The following is an 18,791-nucleotide window of genomic DNA, read 5'->3' as shown; positions in this document are numbered from 1 at the left end:
TTACCTCTTCTTTTCGGCCCTCACTATTGGAACCATATAAATTAAAAGGATCTCACCCTTCAAACAAGATGAACCTTTGAAATTACATTATTTTTAGAAATTTTTTACTCTCCATTAATTATTAAAGGGTAAATTACATTATTTATTGTTGGACTTAAAATAAAATTTATACTAAATTATTTTTGTCCGTATACACTAAAAACTTTTAATAAAAATTAAAATAAAAACTCTATATAAGATTAGAATTTAGCCTTTGTATTTTCATTTTGAAAAATTTAATCTATTTACTTTTTCTTTTATAAAAAATGGGCCCAAAGTTCACTGACTTAAATTAACAAGCATAGCAAGTACAAACTCATAGATTTCGCTCGGCTACTCCATGTTAAAAGGAAATGTACAACCTTTGTTAATAGCAATTTACAAAGACTATCAACCATTCTATTGCTCGAACGAGTGACCCACTCAATCTTAACATCAACGAAAGACTCCAACAATCCAAAAATTTCCTTCAATCAAGAACCTAAGATTGAAATGTCATTTTTTAAATTTCAAGATTCAGGTTTAATTGTTAATACTATTACTTTTTTGTTTTTTTTAATGTGACATTCTGAAATTAAAAAGAAAAATGCTTACTTACTAGTCATGTACATAAAAAAATGATGTTGTAATAAACTTGAATTTAACAACATAATTTTAACAATTGGACTTATTTTTAAATTTGAAAAGTAGAAATATTAAATTCCTTAAAATAAAAATACATAAACTAAATTCTTAATTTATTGAAAATAAAATACTTATAACATATTTTAACCTTAATAAAAATATATCATTAAAATTTTATTTAACAAATTAAAATATTTCAACTAATTTTTTAGGTAATTTATTTTAGAAATGTTGATAAATATATAATTATAAACAATATGACCTGAAAGATTAATATTACCAATGACTAGGGGTGTAATTGATGAATGGAGCTTGAATACTTCCAAGCTCAAGCTCAAGCTTAGCTTCATCAAACATTTATTCTTAAGCTCAAGATATAATCGAGCTATTCGAGCTCGAGTTCGATTAAGTTCGTTTACTAATTTTTGACTCAATATTTAAGCTTAGGGCTAATTTATGTTTACGTTTTGAGGGTTTTTTATTTTTTAGGTTTAATTTTTATCTCTATTTTTTATACTAATTGTTCTTTTACCGTTATAGTAATTGAAGAGTTTTTGTTAAATTTGTGTATTCAATTTCTCAATTTCTTCCGCTATTTTTTATTTGTTTGTTGCTTAATTAGGTCGATCCTAACAAAATATTTTTTAAGTTGAACTCGAGTAAATTGCAAACATTAGTATCTCAATTACACTCTATAAATTACTATCAAATAAAAAATTAAAATATATCTAAAGATATTTAAAATTTCAAAACTTTTTAAGTCAGCCAAAATCTCATTTACTACTTGCACAAAGTAGATTGGAGCCATTATAAAATTTTAATTACATGACGTTGATTATGAGTAGTTATTAATTACCATAATGGAGCGCAGTGAGTTTTATTTATTAAAATATCTGGCGGTAAAATTATTAACAAATAAGGGGAAAAAAAAAACACAAAAAGAAGGAAAAAAATTTAAAAAACTAAAATAACAAAAACAACCAGAAAAAAAGGCCTCTCGCTCTTCATATTTTTTTTTTCTCTCTCTCTCTCTTTTGTTGGGTGGATGCTGCAAAATCGATTTTTCGTTCTCTCTCTTTCTATCACTCTCTAATTTTTCATATTGTCTCTGCTAATTTTCGGTGGAATCTGTAAGTATTTTCTATTGTGATTTGACTATTTGTTGTTTCTATTAGATTTATCTTGTTCTTTCCAATTTAAAAGCGTTTTTGTCTGGATTTCTTATTCTTTTTTTGTTATTGAAAAAGTTTCACCTGATTTTATGGTTTTAGGATTGCAGAGTTGTCAAAACCCTAGATCTTGCTTGTTTGGTTCCTGTATTTCGTCTGATTTGGGCATTTAGCGGTTGGATCTCGATGTTTTCGTAACCGTTTCAGCTCGATTTCCAAAGATCTTCCCCATTAATTTACGTGAAAGTTTCGGGAGCAAATATTTTGCTTATTAGACGGTTAGTTTTTTCATCTTCTTTTAATTGATTTTGTCGATGGCTTCGAATCCTCCATTCCATGTGGAGGATACGACAGATGAAGATTTTTTCGATAAGTTGGTTAATGATGATGGCGATGACATAGGCCCCACCGTTTCAAAATTTACGGAGGGTAATGACTCGGACGAAGCTAGAGCCTTCGCCAATTTGACTGTCAGTGAAGATTTTGGCAGCGTGTCTGACAATTCTGATGAAAAGGAAAAAGATCCTGTGGATGCAAGTCCTACACCAGCTAGTGCACAAGCAAGATATGACGGTAATGATTCATTAGGATTTGACACTAGGGTGATAGATTCGAATAATCACGGCAACGAAGGGGCGGAGCCGAAGGTTGGATTGGATCTGAATTTAACTGAGAATATTGGATCTATGGATTCTGGGGTTAAGGAAGTAGGGTGGAAATCGTTTTATGCTGATTCTAACGAGAATGGTGTGCATGGGTTCGGTTCATTTTCTGATTTTTTCAATGATTTAGGGGAGAACTCCCCAGGGGAGTTCCCTGGGAAAGTTGATGCCAGTATGACAACGTATGTGTTAGATCAGAATTCGGTTAATAGTCATGGGCAGTATTACGATGGTGGCCAAGTTTATGGAGCTTCTACAGCAGATAATGGAAATGAGCAAGATTATAATAGCATTCAGTACTGGGAGAGTATGTATCCCGGATGGAAGTATGACACAAATACAGGGCAGTGGTATCAGGTGGATGGTTACGAGGGGAAATTTCAAGCGACATTTGAGAGTTCAGGTGGTGATGGCAGTGGGCAAGCAGGGGTTTCTTTCTTGCAGCACACAGTTCAGTCTCTTGCTGGGACTACGATGACTTTGGAGAATGGTGTCCATGAGAGGTTGGCAAATTGGAATCAGGTTTCACAAGTGAATAATGGGTATCCAGAACATATGATTTTTGACCCTCAATACCCTGGTTGGTATTATGACACAATTGCCCAAGAATGGCGGTCACTGGAGAGCTATAATGCTTCTGTTCAGTCAATGTTTCAAGGTAGTAATCAGCAAATTCAAAATGGATTTGCTTCTACTGATGGGCATTCTCAAAGTAACAGTTATGATGTTTATGGTGAATATGGGCAAGGTGATAGCTATGCGTCACAAAGCCTTGGAAGCCCTGGTGGACATGGTAATTGGGGAGACTCCTTTGGTAATTGTAATGGTCCTAGTTTGAATATGTGGCAACCTGGGGCTGTTGCCAAAACTGACACAGTTTCTAGCTTTGCTGGAAACCAGCAACCGGATACATCGTATGGTTCGAATATGGCTATGAACAACCTTGTAAGTCACTTTAAGTCATCCCATAATGCTCTGCAGGAAGTTCAGTCACTCAATAGTGCTAATCAGGTTCATGCTGAGGCCAATGGAGTTACCGGGTTAAGGAGCTTTATTCCTAGTGAGAAATTCAACCACCAGTTTAATCAAACAAATATAAAGAAAAATGAGCAAATGCATTTCTCAAATGATTTCTATGGGGGCCAGAAGTCTGTAAATGTTTCCCAGCAGCCGCTTCAGAGTGACCAGCAGTTTCCTTATGCTTCTAACACAGGGAGATCATCTGCCGGGCGTCCTCCACATGCACTAGTTACTTTTGGTTTTGGTGGAAAACTCATAGTAATGAAAGATGCCAGTCCTCTGCAGAACTTATCATTTGGTGCCCAGGTTAGACTGCTTAATTTTGTGTATATGCATGTGCATGTATATAATGAAGATCTACTTTGTCCGGCAGAGGCTGGTGAAATTAAAAATAGATTCTCTGAAGTTGTCTAATGTTTGAAATTCCATAAAACAAAAATATCTTTCTTTATTGAAGGTATAAAGCTCAGTTTTGAAGCACAGGGAAAGCTTATCGAGTTTAAATGCCAAACAGGAATTGCTCTTGCTATAATGCTTGTTTCCCCTAATGCTAATGTTGTCTGATTGTGTTTGTTTGAAGGGTTCTTTAGGAGCCTCTATCTCTGTTCTCAATTTGTTGGAAGTTGTCAATGGAAACACAAGTCATTCTGGTGCTGTAGTGACGGCTTGTGATTATTTTCGTACTCTGTGTCAACAATCCTTTCCCGGTCCGTTGGTTGGTGGAAATGTAAGCGGTAAAGAGTTGAACAAGTGGATTGATGAAAGAATTGCCAGCTGTGAATCACCGGACATGGACTACAGAAAAGGTGAAGCTTTGAAGCTTCTTCTCTCATTGCTTAAAATAGCTTACCAGCATTATGGAAAACTTCGGTCTCCTTTTGGTGCTGACACTCTATTGAAGGTACACACTATGATTGTAATTTAACTTCTCTTTCTTAACCATCAGTTCTCGCTTTATTTATTTTTCGTTTTTAGCTTGTAAAGATATCTTGTAAAGATGCCTGTCATGTGATTTTTTTTAAAAAAAAATTCAATCCAATTCCCTTAGGCTTTCTAGCTCAGAATTCACTGAATAACTTATCTTCTGAAGATTTCTTTTTCCAGTTTCAACAAAGTAAATTGAGACTCTTGTTTTTCACTACTTTTTTTCCCCCTTTTGCATGTTATATTTTATTTCATTCTAATTGGAATGTATCCTTTGATAGGAGACTGATACTCCAGAATCAGCAGTTGCTAAGCTCTTTGCATCTGCAAAGAGGAAGGACACACCTTATGACACTCTTAGCCACTGCTTGCAGCAATTGCCGTCTGAAGGGCAAATTCATGTATGCCATCAACTTTATTTTACTATTGTTATTTGTTACTGCTATAGGCTGCTTTATCATATTTAATTTTTATGTATGTTCTAGGCAACTGCTTTTGAGGTACAGAATCTACTGATTTCTGGTAGAAAGCAAGAAGCTCTACAGCGTGCACAAGAAGGTCAATTGTGGGGACCTGCACTTGTCCTTGCATCACAACTTGGTAATCAGGTTTGTTTTCTGCTTCATGCTATTGCCTGGGACTTATTCTGATTTTCATGTATGAGGCAGATTTCAATTGAAGCTTCAATATATCTCTTTACCTTTTCTTTTGGGTGGTGGCTTTGAATCATTGCAGTTCTACATTGATACCGTGAAGCAAATGGCAGTTCGTCAGCTGGTAGCAGGGTCTCCTTTACGGACATTATGCCTGCTAATTGCTGGGCAACCAGCAGAAGTTTTTTCTACTGGCACCAGCATTGATAGCTTGAATGTGTCTGAACAGCATACTCAGGTGATATATTGGTGCATGAAATTCAGCTGTAAAGGTTATTTATCAGGAAGGAGAAATGCATATTGAGAGGGCTACTTTATGAAGACAACCAATATGATCTGATCAGTTTTATGGTGTAATTGATTAAACGGATTGCATTTCATACTTATGATGCTTCTGTTGTGTGTAGCTTTTTCTAGAATGATCATTTGATACTTTTGGCAGAGGAATACCTTATTTGTGGAGAATTTGAGCTTTATTCAACTATTGCTGCCTTTATAATTTGTTTTCTTCTCATTTGATGTCCATATGTTTGAATTTATTTTAATAGGAATGTTTTTGACATGTGAAGCTAAGTTCCCCTGCTATCTTTTGTGGGCAGATTGGGGCTAATTGCATGCTCGATGACTGGGAAGAGAACTTGGCTGTAATCACTGCTAACAGAACCAAAGATGATGAGCTTGTAATTATTCATCTTGGAGATTGCCTGTGGAGGGAAAGAAGTGAGGTGCATTATTGTTTACTCTATCTTCATTTCTCCCTTTTTGGCTGCACAGTAGTGCTCTCTAGCATATTTACTTGGTGTTTACTATGGGTCTTACTTGAGAATTTTAATTTATAGATAACTGCAGCGCACATCTGTTATTTAGTTGCTGAAGCAAACTTTGAGTCATATTCGGATAGTGCTAGACTGTGTCTTCTTGGAGCAGATCACTGGAAGTTTCCCCGAACCTATGCTAGTGCAGAAGCTATCCAGGTGCTCTTCAAATTTATTTGACCTTCAATTATTTACTCATTATTTTGTAATTTATGGAAGTCTGGAAAATTATTTCAAGCATAGTGTCAGCACTTTGTCATGTGCACCAGAATTTCGGCTGTGATTGATTTACAGTTTTTGTCTGTTAGGGGAAAAGTAATTGAAAGATTCTGCTTTCAAGCGAAGTTGATTAGGCTGAAACCTAAATAACAAATTTGCTGTGCATTCTCAGCATCTCTCTCACTCTATGTATACATGCATGCATAGAACCTACATGTATGTATGTGTATGCATGTACATGATCATCCTAATGAAATTTTTGTAATTTCTTATTTGAATAAAATGTGCAAATCTTTTCTGTTTATGTTTAACTTTTTCTGTTTTTTTCTCACAGAGGACTGAGTTATATGAATATTCAAAGGTTCTAGGAAACTCTCAGTTCATCCTGCTACCATTTCAGCCTTACAAGCTTGTATATGCATACATGCTGGCTGAAGTTGGAAAAATTTCAGATTCATTGAAGTAAGTATATTTATGTTCTTTTTGCTTTTGATTTCTGAACATACTCTACCTTCAATTCTGTTAACATGATGGGGCTAGTTCAGGTACTGTCAAGCCATATTAAAATCTCTGAAAACTGGACGAGCGCCTGAGGTAGAAACGTGGAAACAATTAATTTTATCTCTAGAGGATAGGATAAGAATCCATCAACAGGTAATATTTAGCTTCTCAGTTTTGCTTCTCATCGATTCTTTCTCTAATCATATTGGGCTTGCTTTCATCTTGCAGGGGGGGTATGCTGCAAATTTAGCTCCAGCTAAATTAGTTGATAAATTGCTAAATTTTTTTGATAGTACTGCACACCTTGTTGTGGGGAGTCTACCACCACCTGCTCCATCAGCATCAAATGGAAATTTTCAAGGTAATGATCAGTTCCACCAACAAACTGGGCCAAGAGTATCTGCTAGCCAATCAACAATGACTATGTCATCTTTGATGCCCTCTTCTTCAATGGAGCCTATAAGTGATTGGGCAGGAAGGGGGGCTGATGGCAAAATGACAATGCATAATAGAAGTGTTTCAGAGCCAGACTTTGGCAGAACTCCAAGACAGGTTTACACATATCTTTGGTTGAAGAACTATATCTGGTGCCAACTGCTGTGTATCATACCCTAAATGAAGTTAATAAGGTCTTGTTGATTTTCTATTTGATCAGGTTGATTCATCAAAGGAAGCAGAAGCATCCACTACACAAGTCAAAGCATCAGGGTCGGTAGGGGCATCTCGCTTTGGTTTTGGTTTTGGCTCACAGCTTCTCCAGAAGACTGTGGGATTAGTCTTAAGGCCTCGCTCAGATAAACAGGTAGTTCCTTCTTTCTTATTGTTATTATTTGTAATATATCTCTAGTTTTTGTTGGTTTTCTGTTGAATGGGCATGCATTATCACTATTGATGTACTAATTCTTTTATTTAATTTATTTTGCATTCTTATCTGAAGGCTAAGCTGGGTGAAAAGAATAAATTCTACTATGATGAAAAACTTAAGAGATGGGTTGAGGAAGGTGCTGAACCTCCAGCTGAAGAACCAGCCTTGGCACCACCTCCAACCACTGCTGCATTCCAGAATGGAAGGTCTGACTACAACTTGAACTCTACATTGAACAGCGAGGTCTCTCCTTCGAATGGGAGCCCAGAATTAAAAAATCTAACCCCAGTTGAACCTGCTTCTGGGGTCCCACCTATTCCTACCATCTCCAATCAATTCTCAGCTCGTGGACGACTGGGTGTTCGAGCAAGGTACTCCATAAATTCTATTCTTTTGTCATTACGATTTCTCATGTTTGAGTTATGATGATGAGGATCAATCTTGGTGGAAGAAGGATCAGGATAAAGAATGTTGAAAGTAAGATAAGGAAGAAATTTAGAGTTTCATTAGACTTAGACAATAACTAGCTTCTTGCCCAGAAAAAGGTAATAACCAGCTAAGCGATAAGGTTTTAGACAACCGTGAATATGCATCTATGAATTCATAAGCCTATAAGATTTCCCAGATCACTGTTATTGGTGAAACTAAGAAAACAATTGTGGTTTAGAAGCTGAACTTATTTGGCTTTGTTGTGTTACTTGAATCCAAGGGAGTATATTTATATGTTTATGAATTCTTGACAGATATGTGGACACATTCAACCAAGGTGGTGGTGGCCAAGCAAATTTATTCCAATCACCTGCTGTTCCCTCTGTTAAGCCTGCAATGGCAGCAAATGCAAAGTTCTTTATTCCCATTCCTGCATCAACAAACGAGCAAATGATGGAGGCAATAGCCGAAAATGCACAAGAAGAAAATGGAACTAGTAATAACCCTACGACATCCAATGCGAATGAGTTCTATGAATCTGCCTTGAATATACAGAAGATTCCTAGCGTGGATAATATTACAAAAACTGCCAATGGTTTTCCACTTCACTCAAGACGAACAGCCTCATGGAGCGGAAGCAACTTTGGAAATGTAGTTACTCCTAGTAAGGCTGAAATCGGACAATTAGGGGAAGCAACAGGAATGTTTCCATCTTCGATTATGCCGGGTCAAAGGAATGGTAGTTTCGGTGATGAACTACATGAGGTAGAACTTTGAGCCAAGAAATGTCAAGATGTACATATCCAAGTTTTGTTGCTGCAAACACCAAATACAAGTCGAATTATGATTCCCTGCCCACTGCATCTTCCAAGTTCACTTCATCAAAATGGCAGCAATCACCTGAGCTGGTTCGGTTAAAAATGGAAACAAAAAAAAAAAAAAAATCATTTCTTTTGGGCGAGGCTAAAACTTGTTAGACCCTTTACCCCTTTCTTCATTATGTTTCGAAATTCAGTTGCTTATTTAGTTGTATTATTAGGTTTCATATTGTATTGTTACAGCCCATGGTTGAAGGAGCTAGTTTTGTTTTTGTTCGTTTTGACTAAAAAGCAACGAAAAGGCCGAACAGGCAAACATTGTACAGTCATTTGTTCATTTGTTGAAAAATGGAAACGTTGTCTTGATATAAAGTATTAGAAAGAAATAAATAATGCCTGAAAGATATCCTCAATCTCAAAGTGTATTAATTTTTTGTCAGCATTACTAATTGTGTAATTCATAAAAAGAGAGAACTATTGCTATAGCTTATCCATAATATTACTAAGCAAATTTCTTTTATTATAAACAATTTAATTAAGCTTTAGCAAATTTCTTTATTTTAACTTTTTATCTCAAACTATTCCGTGCTCCCATTGCCCAAAACATTTTTTAATTATATATATTTTACAAAATATTATTCAATTACACATATTATCACAACTTTTATAATTGTTGATTATTACACAAATTAGAGAAATTATTGTATAAACTCCTTTTACCGCACCATTCATGGTCTATTTTTAATTATTTAGTAACATTTCATCAATTTTTTTCATGTTATTACCACATAATTTTGATATTTTTTTTTTACCTTGAACCTAAATCCCAAATCTAAAACATAAATCCCTAAGCTATGAATCATGAACCTTAAACTTTAAACTCTAAACTCTAAACTCAAACCTCAAACCCAAAATCTCGACCTCGAACTTGAACCTTGAATCTTAAACTCGAGGTTCATGGTTAAGGCTTAAGGTTGAGAGTTCGAGGTTCAAGGTTCAAGCTTTGGGTTCGAGAGTCAAGGTTCAAGATTTGAACCCTAAACATTAAACCAAAAACCCCAAATTGAAACCACAAACAAATTATTATAATTTTCATACATAAAACATTGTGTGTTTTTCTAATTACACAATATTAATGAATTACATAAATTATTACGAATGTTATGTAACACTAATTAAACAAAACATTTTCCAATCATATAAATAAAGAGAGAACTTTACTCAATTGCACAAAACATTATACACAACTCTGTTGATGGTTTTTTAATTAATTAAAAGATTACCAATTATACAAATTATTAAAATATTCAAATATTTTGCATAATCACATAAAAATACCAAATCATAATAATCGAATTATAAAATTATTACCATATTCGTAATATTTTAAACGAATACAGAAAAAAATATTTAATTACACAAATTATTTCAATTAGGGAAGGTTATGCTTGTAAGGTTTTTCCCAAAATTCCAGCCAATGACTGTTGAGCCATCATCCTGTCAAAATGAGTCAATCCCTTGAAGCAATCTGAACCGTTGGATCTTGATCCTCTCACTCAACCCCAAATCGGTTGCACCGCCTAATTGCTCTTCCATTCCAATTCAGCTCAACCCAAATTCCCTAAAAGCCGAAACGAAAACACAAATTCTATTACTTCAACGTTTACCTATATATTATATTATATATATAGAGATAGAGAAGCAGCAAGTTACAAGTTTCTGATAGCAAAAATGGCTGACCACTCTGATGATTTAGACCAACTTCTTGATAGTATGTTTCTATGTCTAAAATCTTTGTATGTCTATATTCTGTGTTTCCCCCCCTTAATTTTCTGTTTCTTAAACTTGTACATTGAATCCATTGTTTTTTTCAGGTGCTTTGGATGATTTCCAGAATCTCAACCTCACCCGTCCTCCTCAAAAGTATCCTCTTTCTCTCATGTATTTTTATATACATATTATGAACAGTTTTATCTTGTTCCTCCCTCCCCCTCAATGCCCTTTTTATGTTTTAGGTTTAAAATTTTGGCCTTAAGCTAAAAATTCTCATTCTAACTTTATTCTCAAAAGTTAGATATTTCATCAGATATCTTGGATTTAGCTTTTAGCTTTTATATTTGGTTAATAGGTTAGGTGGAGGAGATGGTGAAGGAAAGAAGCAAGAATCTGGTTCTTTACCAAGTGGGGTTCAAGGGTTAGGGATGGGTTTACCTGACTTGAAGAGCAAGAAAAAGGGAAAGCAAAAGGTTTTAAAGGAATCCCATGTCACTGAGGCTCTTGATAAACTCAGAGAACAGACCAGAGAGACTGTAAAGGGACTGGAATCAATGTCGAAACCTGGTGCCGATGATTTTGGTAAGGATGCAATGATGGAGGATTGGGTCAAGCAGTTTGAGGAGCTTGCTGGATCTCAGGTATATTTGCTTAACTGTTGTTTTCTTGTTCCTTTTGAGGCTTTGTTTATCTATCTTATATAGATATTTTTTGGTATTGTAGTTTTTATTGTAGAATGCGTAGTAGATATTGTATGACTCGGTTTGGCTTTGCTGTAGTTGTAATTTTGCGCTCATTAGCTTTAAAATTTGTGAGCGAATCGTGTCCTTCTTCATCCTTAATCCTTAATCCTTATTCCTTAAGTTGGAGTCTCACTATTGCTAGTATGTATTAGAATGTTATCCAATTATTTGAGTGATATCTATCAGCTTGAAGGTTAATCGTCAGCTCTGGATACTGTTCTTCTGTTGCTAGTTGGTTATTAAGACAGTTTCATTTTGTTGGAGAGGGAGGAACTAAGTTAGATGTTGGGATACTCCTCTCTCAGGAACACTTCTAATTTACACAATAATCAGTACAAGATTGGCTTGCCTTGTGCCACTTTTCTTTTGCTTATCTACTTTCTTCTTTGCATATAAGAAATGTACATTATATGACTTACATCATATAGGAGTACGGTTATGTCCTTTATATCTGCTCAAAGTACCTCCAATTCATGGGACTTTGAAGTAAACCTCCTCCAGCCCCCTCTCAACCCACTTCCTGTCTGGCTAATAGCATTTCATGAAAGGAAAGGGCAACTTTTGTTGATACATACTGCATGAGAATGAGATTCAATCTAAGGGCTTTGGCTGTATGAACAATTTTCCATTTTTTGCAACATAGGAGGCAGTGGGAGAAGCCCTAAGAGAAAGGTCCGCTTTAAGGAGGAGGTACTTGTGTTTTAGCACTCATCACTCTTAGAATTAAACATGGCTGGCAAGCCTGGCGTGTTATATTGTCGAAGTAAATAGTTTTCATTGGTTAACATGTCCTAGTTGTCTTGCATCTGAAACTTCCAAATTGTTGAGTTCTATAGCCTATTGAGTCATCGAGTAATTGGGTTATAAGTTACTGATTGTTGTTTGCATATACATACATGCATATGGACATATATTGCTTTAAACAATCAAGGAAATACTTTCATTACTACACATATTTTATCATCTAGTATGTTGATTTTAGTTCCAGCATGTCTTATCACTTTGTTTAGGATTTAGGTTTCATTAGTAGCATATGCTAAGGAATGATAATTATTCTTTTGGTTTGACCAGGACATGGAATCAATTGTGGAGACTATGATGCAACAACTTTTATCTAAGGAGATTCTTCATGAACCTATGAAGGAAATTGGAGAAAGATACCCACAATGGCTAGAAGAGCACAAAGCTAATTTGAGTAAAGAAGAATATGAACGTTACTCCCGCCAATATGAGCTGATAAAGGAGCTTAATGGAGTTTATGAAAATGATCCTAATAACTTTACCAAGATTGTTGACCTGATGCAAAAAATGCAAGAGTGCGGTCAGCCACCAAATGATATTGTGCAAGAGCTTGCTCCTGAATTTGATTTATCCAATCTTGGCCAGCTGTAAGTGCTCTTATCATGTGCAATATTCTGGTTTTTGCTCAGCAGACAGCCTGCCTGTCTTTTATTTATGAAAATTATTGCTTCTTTCCCTTGAGTGTTAATATCTGGTGAAAGGTCATTTGGCAAGATAAAATGATATAGGGAAGTGGTTTCCTTAGGATTACCATAGAGTAACTCAACTAATGGATCAATTGTGTTGATATGCTGAATATTGGGATGAAGGTAATGGCTCTTAGTGCCTTACCAAATTCCATATGTTTCTGGGGTAGGATGGCCTGAAGTAGTATTTTGCTGTTGTCGACTTGACGTATGGAGCATTTTTCTTGTATATTCTTAGCTAACAAACACTTTTTACTCTTGCAGATCCCCAGAGATTCTCAATTCACAGCAGAACTGTTGTATAATGTGAGGCAATATCCTGTTGCAGACTATGTTTCTTTCTATTTAATAGATATTCTTTCTAAGTTTTTGGGAAATAAAGTATCTTTCCTTCAACTTTTTAAGTTAATTGATCCTTCAAGAAATGACATGCTCAATATTTTTATCCTAGTTTATTGTTAAAGCTTATGTATATGATTATGCCATGGGATATAGTTATCAGTAATGAGCAAGGGTTTGTTGATGATTCATGAAAATGGGCATGCTATATAGGCTGTTGTGGGAAAATCAAAGCCCTTATAAATTCTTATAATTTTAATAATGGACAAATAGGGAAATGTTGGTGGTCCTACGCTCAGGTTAAAATAAAGACAAAACTTTCAAGTGTACCTAAGATTCTTCACCCAATTTTGGGAAAATTTGTTCTCTTTTCAAGTGAGACCTGAAGTCGTGCCGTAACCTTAACAATAGGGGCATAACAAAATGCATAGCCGAAAACAGCAAACGCTCTTGTAACTCCATCGGGGTACCAAGGACACGCCATCACCAAAAGTGACCCCAGAACCCCTATCAAAGGAACCAAAATTGGAACCGCTGCCGGCAAAAACGAATTAATTGCTACAGATGAAAGAGCAACCGAGCCAAGGAAATACAATGTCCACCCTACTAATGGATGAATTGTACGAGGAATGATGGCGAAGGGAACTATATAGGCTACAATAGTTGAGGCCTGTTTGCATCAAAGATGAGCTTTTATCTGTGTTCCGGTAACACAGCTTGGAGATGCTGGGGCGAGCTAGACGTGTCATCGTGATGATTCCGAGAAAGATTACCGATTGGATCATCACAATGGGCATTTCAGCTGCATACCTGTATCGTATAAGATCATGAAACTCAAAGCAATCGGTCGATGGCTATATAGGCTTTATTTATCTATCAGTGTTTCACTAGTTTTACATATTATCATACACTAGAGTTTGGCGACTATTTTGATGCCATTGAATGCCTAAGGGAAGGACAGGCCAAGACCACCAATACCATGGCTTCAACCATGGAGCACCAGGAAAAGTGATCACACTGTTAGGTCTACATGGTACTCTCCAACCAAGTTTAAGATCTGGATAATATTAAAAATGAAAATCACAGATATCATTTGAGGTTAGATTTGTAGCTCAAATCAAAGCATTATAGATTAGACCATCACTATTTTACTCACAGTAATAGGAGGCATCCATTTGATAGCCCATAGGAAGTCTGTGGTGCCCATCTAAGGTGGTGCCATTTAGGTGGGGATAGAACATTGGCTGGTCCAGCAAGTCAGGGAAGTAGGCACCAATAAACCCCTGGTCTGCACCATCAGGGTTTGCTTTACCAGTTTCCAGTTGATGAATCATGTCTTTGAATACCTCCGAGGATGGCTGCACATAAAATACTTTTTAGAACCCAAAGCTGCTTTTATGGAATTTAGTTGAAAATTTAAATTACTACCTGCAACACAAAGAGGCCAGTATGAAAGATGCAGGGGTTAATGAAGACAGCACAAAACTGGCCACATTGGAACAACTCATCAGTTTTGTGGAGGAAGAGATTGTCAGCACAACTCTGTCATAGTCCACTAAACTCCATGCATATAATTTGTTCAGTGTTAACTTGAATCTCTGTTGACCCTTGTAAGGGTTATTAATGTTCTCCACTCTCACCACCTTTGCCCCGTCTTCTTCTTCTCTACAGAAACACAACAAAAACAGAACCTGTAATCAACTTCTTTTTATTAGAATGAGTAACACTGTTTGAAATAAATATGTTGTTGAAAAATAGACAAGTAAGAAGCAAAAAGTTAGGAAGACTTGCAGAGCACGAAGCCAGCGGAGGGGAACGTCAAGGGAGGCAATGGCGATGAGATCAGCGTCCACTTGGAGCCTAATAAACGATCTGATCAACACACGTGTTGCCACGTAGAACTCATAGTCTCTGGGCGTCCCCATGTACACCATCGTTGCATAAGCGTTACGGTGCTCCTTATTCTTATGTTTCAGATTAACCCCATAGAAGGCTGTGGCCTGCACCACCCCCACCATCACTACCATCACTCTCATTAGTTCAACCACCTCTTTTCCTCTCACCCCGCTCTTACCCATTCTTTTCTCCGCCTTCCTATGCTGTGGTTTACAAATTTTCTTTTCTTTTTTAACAAAAAAAAAAAAAAAAGAACACAGAAAAAAGAGTAGATATAACAGAGAAGGTAAGCTCAAAGCATGTAGAAATGGAAGAGAATAAAAGGCAGTAGGATTATCATAGGAAGGGAGGAAGCAGAGAAGGTAAGCTGCAAGTTGGCATTAAATTTGAAGCTTTATTTGGTTGTAAATACAAAAATGTTGGGAGGTTTTAAGCGACCTCAAGGTCAGACTCAAGAGAACATATTTAGAAATAAAGATAATATGTAAAGAGTTTCAACCAGGGGCGGAGCTGCGGAGAAAGGTAGCTTCTCGCCTCCATTAATTTATAGTATCTTGAAAACAATGCAAAACTATATTTATTGGTTAAAATTTGTTATAAGTCCCTCTATTCTTCACAAATTTGAAATTAATTCAGCCCCTTCACTTTTTATTTCAAGCAATTTAATCATTTTACTTTTTAGATTTTAAAATTTAGTTTCAATTATTATTTTTTTGGTGAAGAAATATAAAAATCATTCATAAAATAAATCAGTTTCACTACAAACAAGCTGCCCATCAATTCGAAATTGCTCAATGATTTCTGTTGGGATCTCCTTGAACCTTATAAAATCATACCGGAATTTTTGCATTACACCAGCCAAAATATGAGCTATAGCATTGGCTTCTCGTGGAACCTTATGTATGGTCACCCGCCACTCTCTTCTACAAAATTCATGTATTCTTATAACCAAATCCTTATTAGATTCAAGATTATTATTATTATATGATTTTTTTAGTTATATCGTTACTAAGTGAATATCAATATCATATTAATAAATTTAACCATTTTTTTGTTAACAACTTGATTTAAACTTTGAAATCTGAAAGATAGATGAATTAAATTTCTGAAAATAAAAATATAATAATTAAATTTTAAATTATGAAAAGTATAAAATTTATGGCATATTTTAGTTAACTATATTTCACCCTTTAAAATTTTTCAATTTTTTGAGCAATAACTTTTATGTATTTCATACATCATTTGATTCGAGTTTGTCATTGTTATGTTGGAAAAATTTGAAGTAGAATTTATTTTAAAATTTTATAAAAGTTCTTTTGTAGAAAGATGAGAATGAACAGGAGATTGTGGGATGATATTTTTTTCTTTTATTTTAATTGAATATTAATTTTAAATATTTTATTTAATTAAAAAACTCTTTATTGTATTTTTAACAGAATTAACTATTGATATCTAAAATGGTAATGAAGTACTTACTTTAATAAAAATATTTGTGTTTAAATAAAATGTAATACAAATTTTTCGAAAAAGCCAAAGTATTAAATAAATATATAATTTTATATTTTAAAATAAATTATGTGTTGGATAGAAGTACATACTTAATAGCACTGCGTGGTGTGACGTGTCATTGTAAAAGTTTAAAAATAAATCAAAATTATGTGAATTAACATTATGCACTATATAAGGGTGAAGTCAGAAATTTTGTTTAGGAGAATTAAAATTAAATTGTAATTTTACGATAATAAAAATATAATTTCACCATTTGAATAACGTATATTTTATAATTTTTAAAATACTAAATCAAATTTTTATTATTTTTAAAGAGATCAAAATACAATTTTACTTTCATTATTTAAAGATTTTGAATTTTAGGAGAGACACCCTATATACCCCTGCACTATATTATTATATATCATACAAATTTAAATACAAAATTTAAAAAGAAAAGACTTTGGATTGTATAAGTAAGAGAGGTGTTAAGCTATATTTGTTTATCATTTCTCTCTCCTTATCATATATGTTGTTAAAATCCAAAGGATTTTACTTTTTTTTTTCTTTAATGTAGTCAAAATACATAACTTATTTTTATAGAACTTGAATGAGTAATAAAAATTGTCTTTAATTAACATTAATTTGGAATTTAGTTTGTGAAAAGTCCTACCTCTTGTATATGATGGATCAATTTTATTTATTTATTTATGTCATATTTTGGAATTCTTTGATCTTGCATTTGAGAAAAATGAATTTTAAAATATGGATTTATATTTCATTTGCTATATAAATTGTTTAAGTAAATTAATTGAGTTTTAATATAATAAATATTTAAATAATTTTAAATTGTATTTAAGAAATTATCATGAATGTGGTGTATATTTTTAAAATCCAAAAAATTTCCTACCTATATTAGTTCTCCAAATCAAATGGTAAAACCTTGTAAGGAAAAACTAAAAAAGAATATATGGTTACCCATAGTAGTAGATGGTAAGGGCTTTATTTAGGCAGGCAGATCCTCGCCTCACCATGCCTCTTTTATATTAAACGGTTTGATGTTTTTTATAATTAGGAAAAGAGAATGAGATTATTTAGGATCGAATTTAAATTTTTATGTTTACAATATGATATTTTTATTATTAGGTTAAAAATTATTGACAATATTAATAATGAATTTGATAGTTATAAAACAATATAATTCCATAATTAAAACGAAAGATCATAAGGGTAAATTACATAAATGGTCACCTGACTATTAAAAAGTCACCATAATTAGGTTTTGACTATCTTTTGCTGTTGGGGATGCAACAAAATTCAAACCCAAAACCATTAACTATAGATAAATATTAATTTAATATTAATATCTCAAAATACTATCTAAATAAATATTAAATTAAATTAAATATTAAATTTATTAAAATAATATTACCTTTGAAAAAGTTAATTTGAAATTAAGTTATTCGGTGGAGTCCCACTACGAGTCTAGTTTTTCCATTTCTCTACCGCCGAAGAACCATCACCGTCAATCATTTACCTGCTGTCGGATCACTGCCGTCGCAACCAACGTGCACGATGGTGTTGTCGTCGGCGCCACTTCCCTTGGCACCCTAAATCATAGCTGTTTTTCCCGAATAGGCTGGCCGGTTTAGTCCTGGGCCAGTGACAACCCGATCGGTCCGATCCAACCATCGGTTGGACCGTCAGCCTAATTTCATTCATGAGGCTCGATTCAACTAGTTTTGGGTTTCAGTCTTAATTTTTTGTTCTCAGGTTCAATTTTTGATTTTGGGTCCGATTTTCAAGTTCAATTACCTATTAAGCCAATTGTATAACTTGAAAATTAATTTTCAAAAATATCCTATTTATTTTAATTAATTTGATTAATTTAATTTTACTTGATCAAAATTAATTTTCTCAAAAATCGTTGAAATTTTCCAAATTAATTTTTCAAGAAGATTTTTTAATCAAATTCTCTAATTGAACAATTCCCGTCTAATTTAATTCCACATCGAATAAATCGACTTAATTAAATTATTTCTAAAGTCGTAGAATTTTCTTCTGAGTCAAATGCAATCTGATCGAGCTTTTGTTGAGCTAGTGGAGTGACCAATCGAACATATACAATTAAACTCGAGTAATCGCAATTATGTCCAGAAGTATTGTCGAAACCATTTTTTTTGAAAAAGGGTCTAATTTGATTTTGAAAATGGAAAAATGAGAATGGAGTCGCCACAAATCCTTTTTATTTAGGTGTATTTGGATCACCTAAAAATTTGGTCGTTTTAATAAAATATCTCGATTTACTAAAACAATGATTTTTTTTT

General features: G+C 34.2%; 3 protein-coding genes across 6 annotated transcripts; 2 read left to right on the top strand and 1 right to left on the bottom strand.

The window, feature by feature from the left end:
• The first annotated feature begins 1,466 nt into the window (after positions 1–1,466).
• LOC108469673 (protein transport protein SEC16B homolog) lies at positions 1,467–9,110 on the top strand. 4 transcript variants are annotated; one of them, XM_053018298.1, is made up of 15 exons: positions 1,467–1,793; positions 1,943–2,110; positions 2,235–3,820; positions 4,095–4,415; positions 4,720–4,839; positions 4,924–5,046; positions 5,174–5,329; positions 5,691–5,816; positions 5,931–6,065; positions 6,460–6,587; positions 6,671–6,779; positions 6,855–7,178; positions 7,282–7,428; positions 7,564–7,862; positions 8,235–9,110. In XM_053018298.1, exons 3-15 carry the CDS (start codon positions 2,519–2,521, stop codon positions 8,695–8,697), a joined length of 3,753 nt encoding a protein of 1,250 aa, XP_052874258.1. In that variant the 5' UTR covers positions 1,467–1,793; positions 1,943–2,110; positions 2,235–2,518; the 3' UTR covers positions 8,698–9,110. The 4 variants fall into 4 exon arrangements, with proteins under 4 accessions (XP_052874258.1, XP_017626140.1, XP_052874257.1 ...); XM_053018297.1 differs by having other exon boundaries at positions 1,472–1,793; positions 1,935–2,110; XM_017770651.2 differs by having other exon boundaries at positions 1,469–1,793; positions 1,943–3,820.
• Positions 9,111–10,208: 1,098 nt separating this feature from the next.
• LOC108467795 (peroxisome biogenesis protein 19-2-like) lies at positions 10,209–13,277 on the top strand. The gene is made up of 5 exons (XM_017768570.2): positions 10,209–10,509; positions 10,613–10,661; positions 10,867–11,152; positions 12,326–12,642; positions 13,006–13,277. The coding sequence occupies exons 1-5, from the start codon at positions 10,470–10,472 to the stop codon at positions 13,049–13,051; spliced, it is 738 nt and encodes a 245-aa protein (XP_017624059.1). The 5' UTR covers positions 10,209–10,469; the 3' UTR covers positions 13,052–13,277.
• Positions 13,278–13,318: 41 nt separating this feature from the next.
• LOC108468767 (putative glucuronosyltransferase PGSIP8) lies at positions 13,319–15,488 on the bottom strand. The gene is given in 7 exon segments (XM_017769624.2): positions 13,319–13,748; positions 13,750–13,890; positions 13,990–14,137; positions 14,237–14,438; positions 14,509–14,618; positions 14,621–14,745; positions 14,872–15,488. Coding segments are annotated over 7 exon segments (1,341 nt in total). The 5' UTR covers positions 15,159–15,488; the 3' UTR covers positions 13,319–13,420.
• Positions 15,489–18,791: the final 3,303 nt, after the last annotated feature.

Source organism: Gossypium arboreum, chromosome 8, assembly GCF_025698485.1.
Source record: "Gossypium arboreum isolate Shixiya-1 chromosome 8, ASM2569848v2, whole genome shotgun sequence".
In the NCBI taxonomy this organism is placed as follows: Eukaryota; Viridiplantae; Streptophyta; class Magnoliopsida; order Malvales; family Malvaceae; genus Gossypium; species Gossypium arboreum.
Note: the sequence above shows the minus strand (reverse complement) of the source record. Positions and strands in the feature narration are given on the sequence as shown.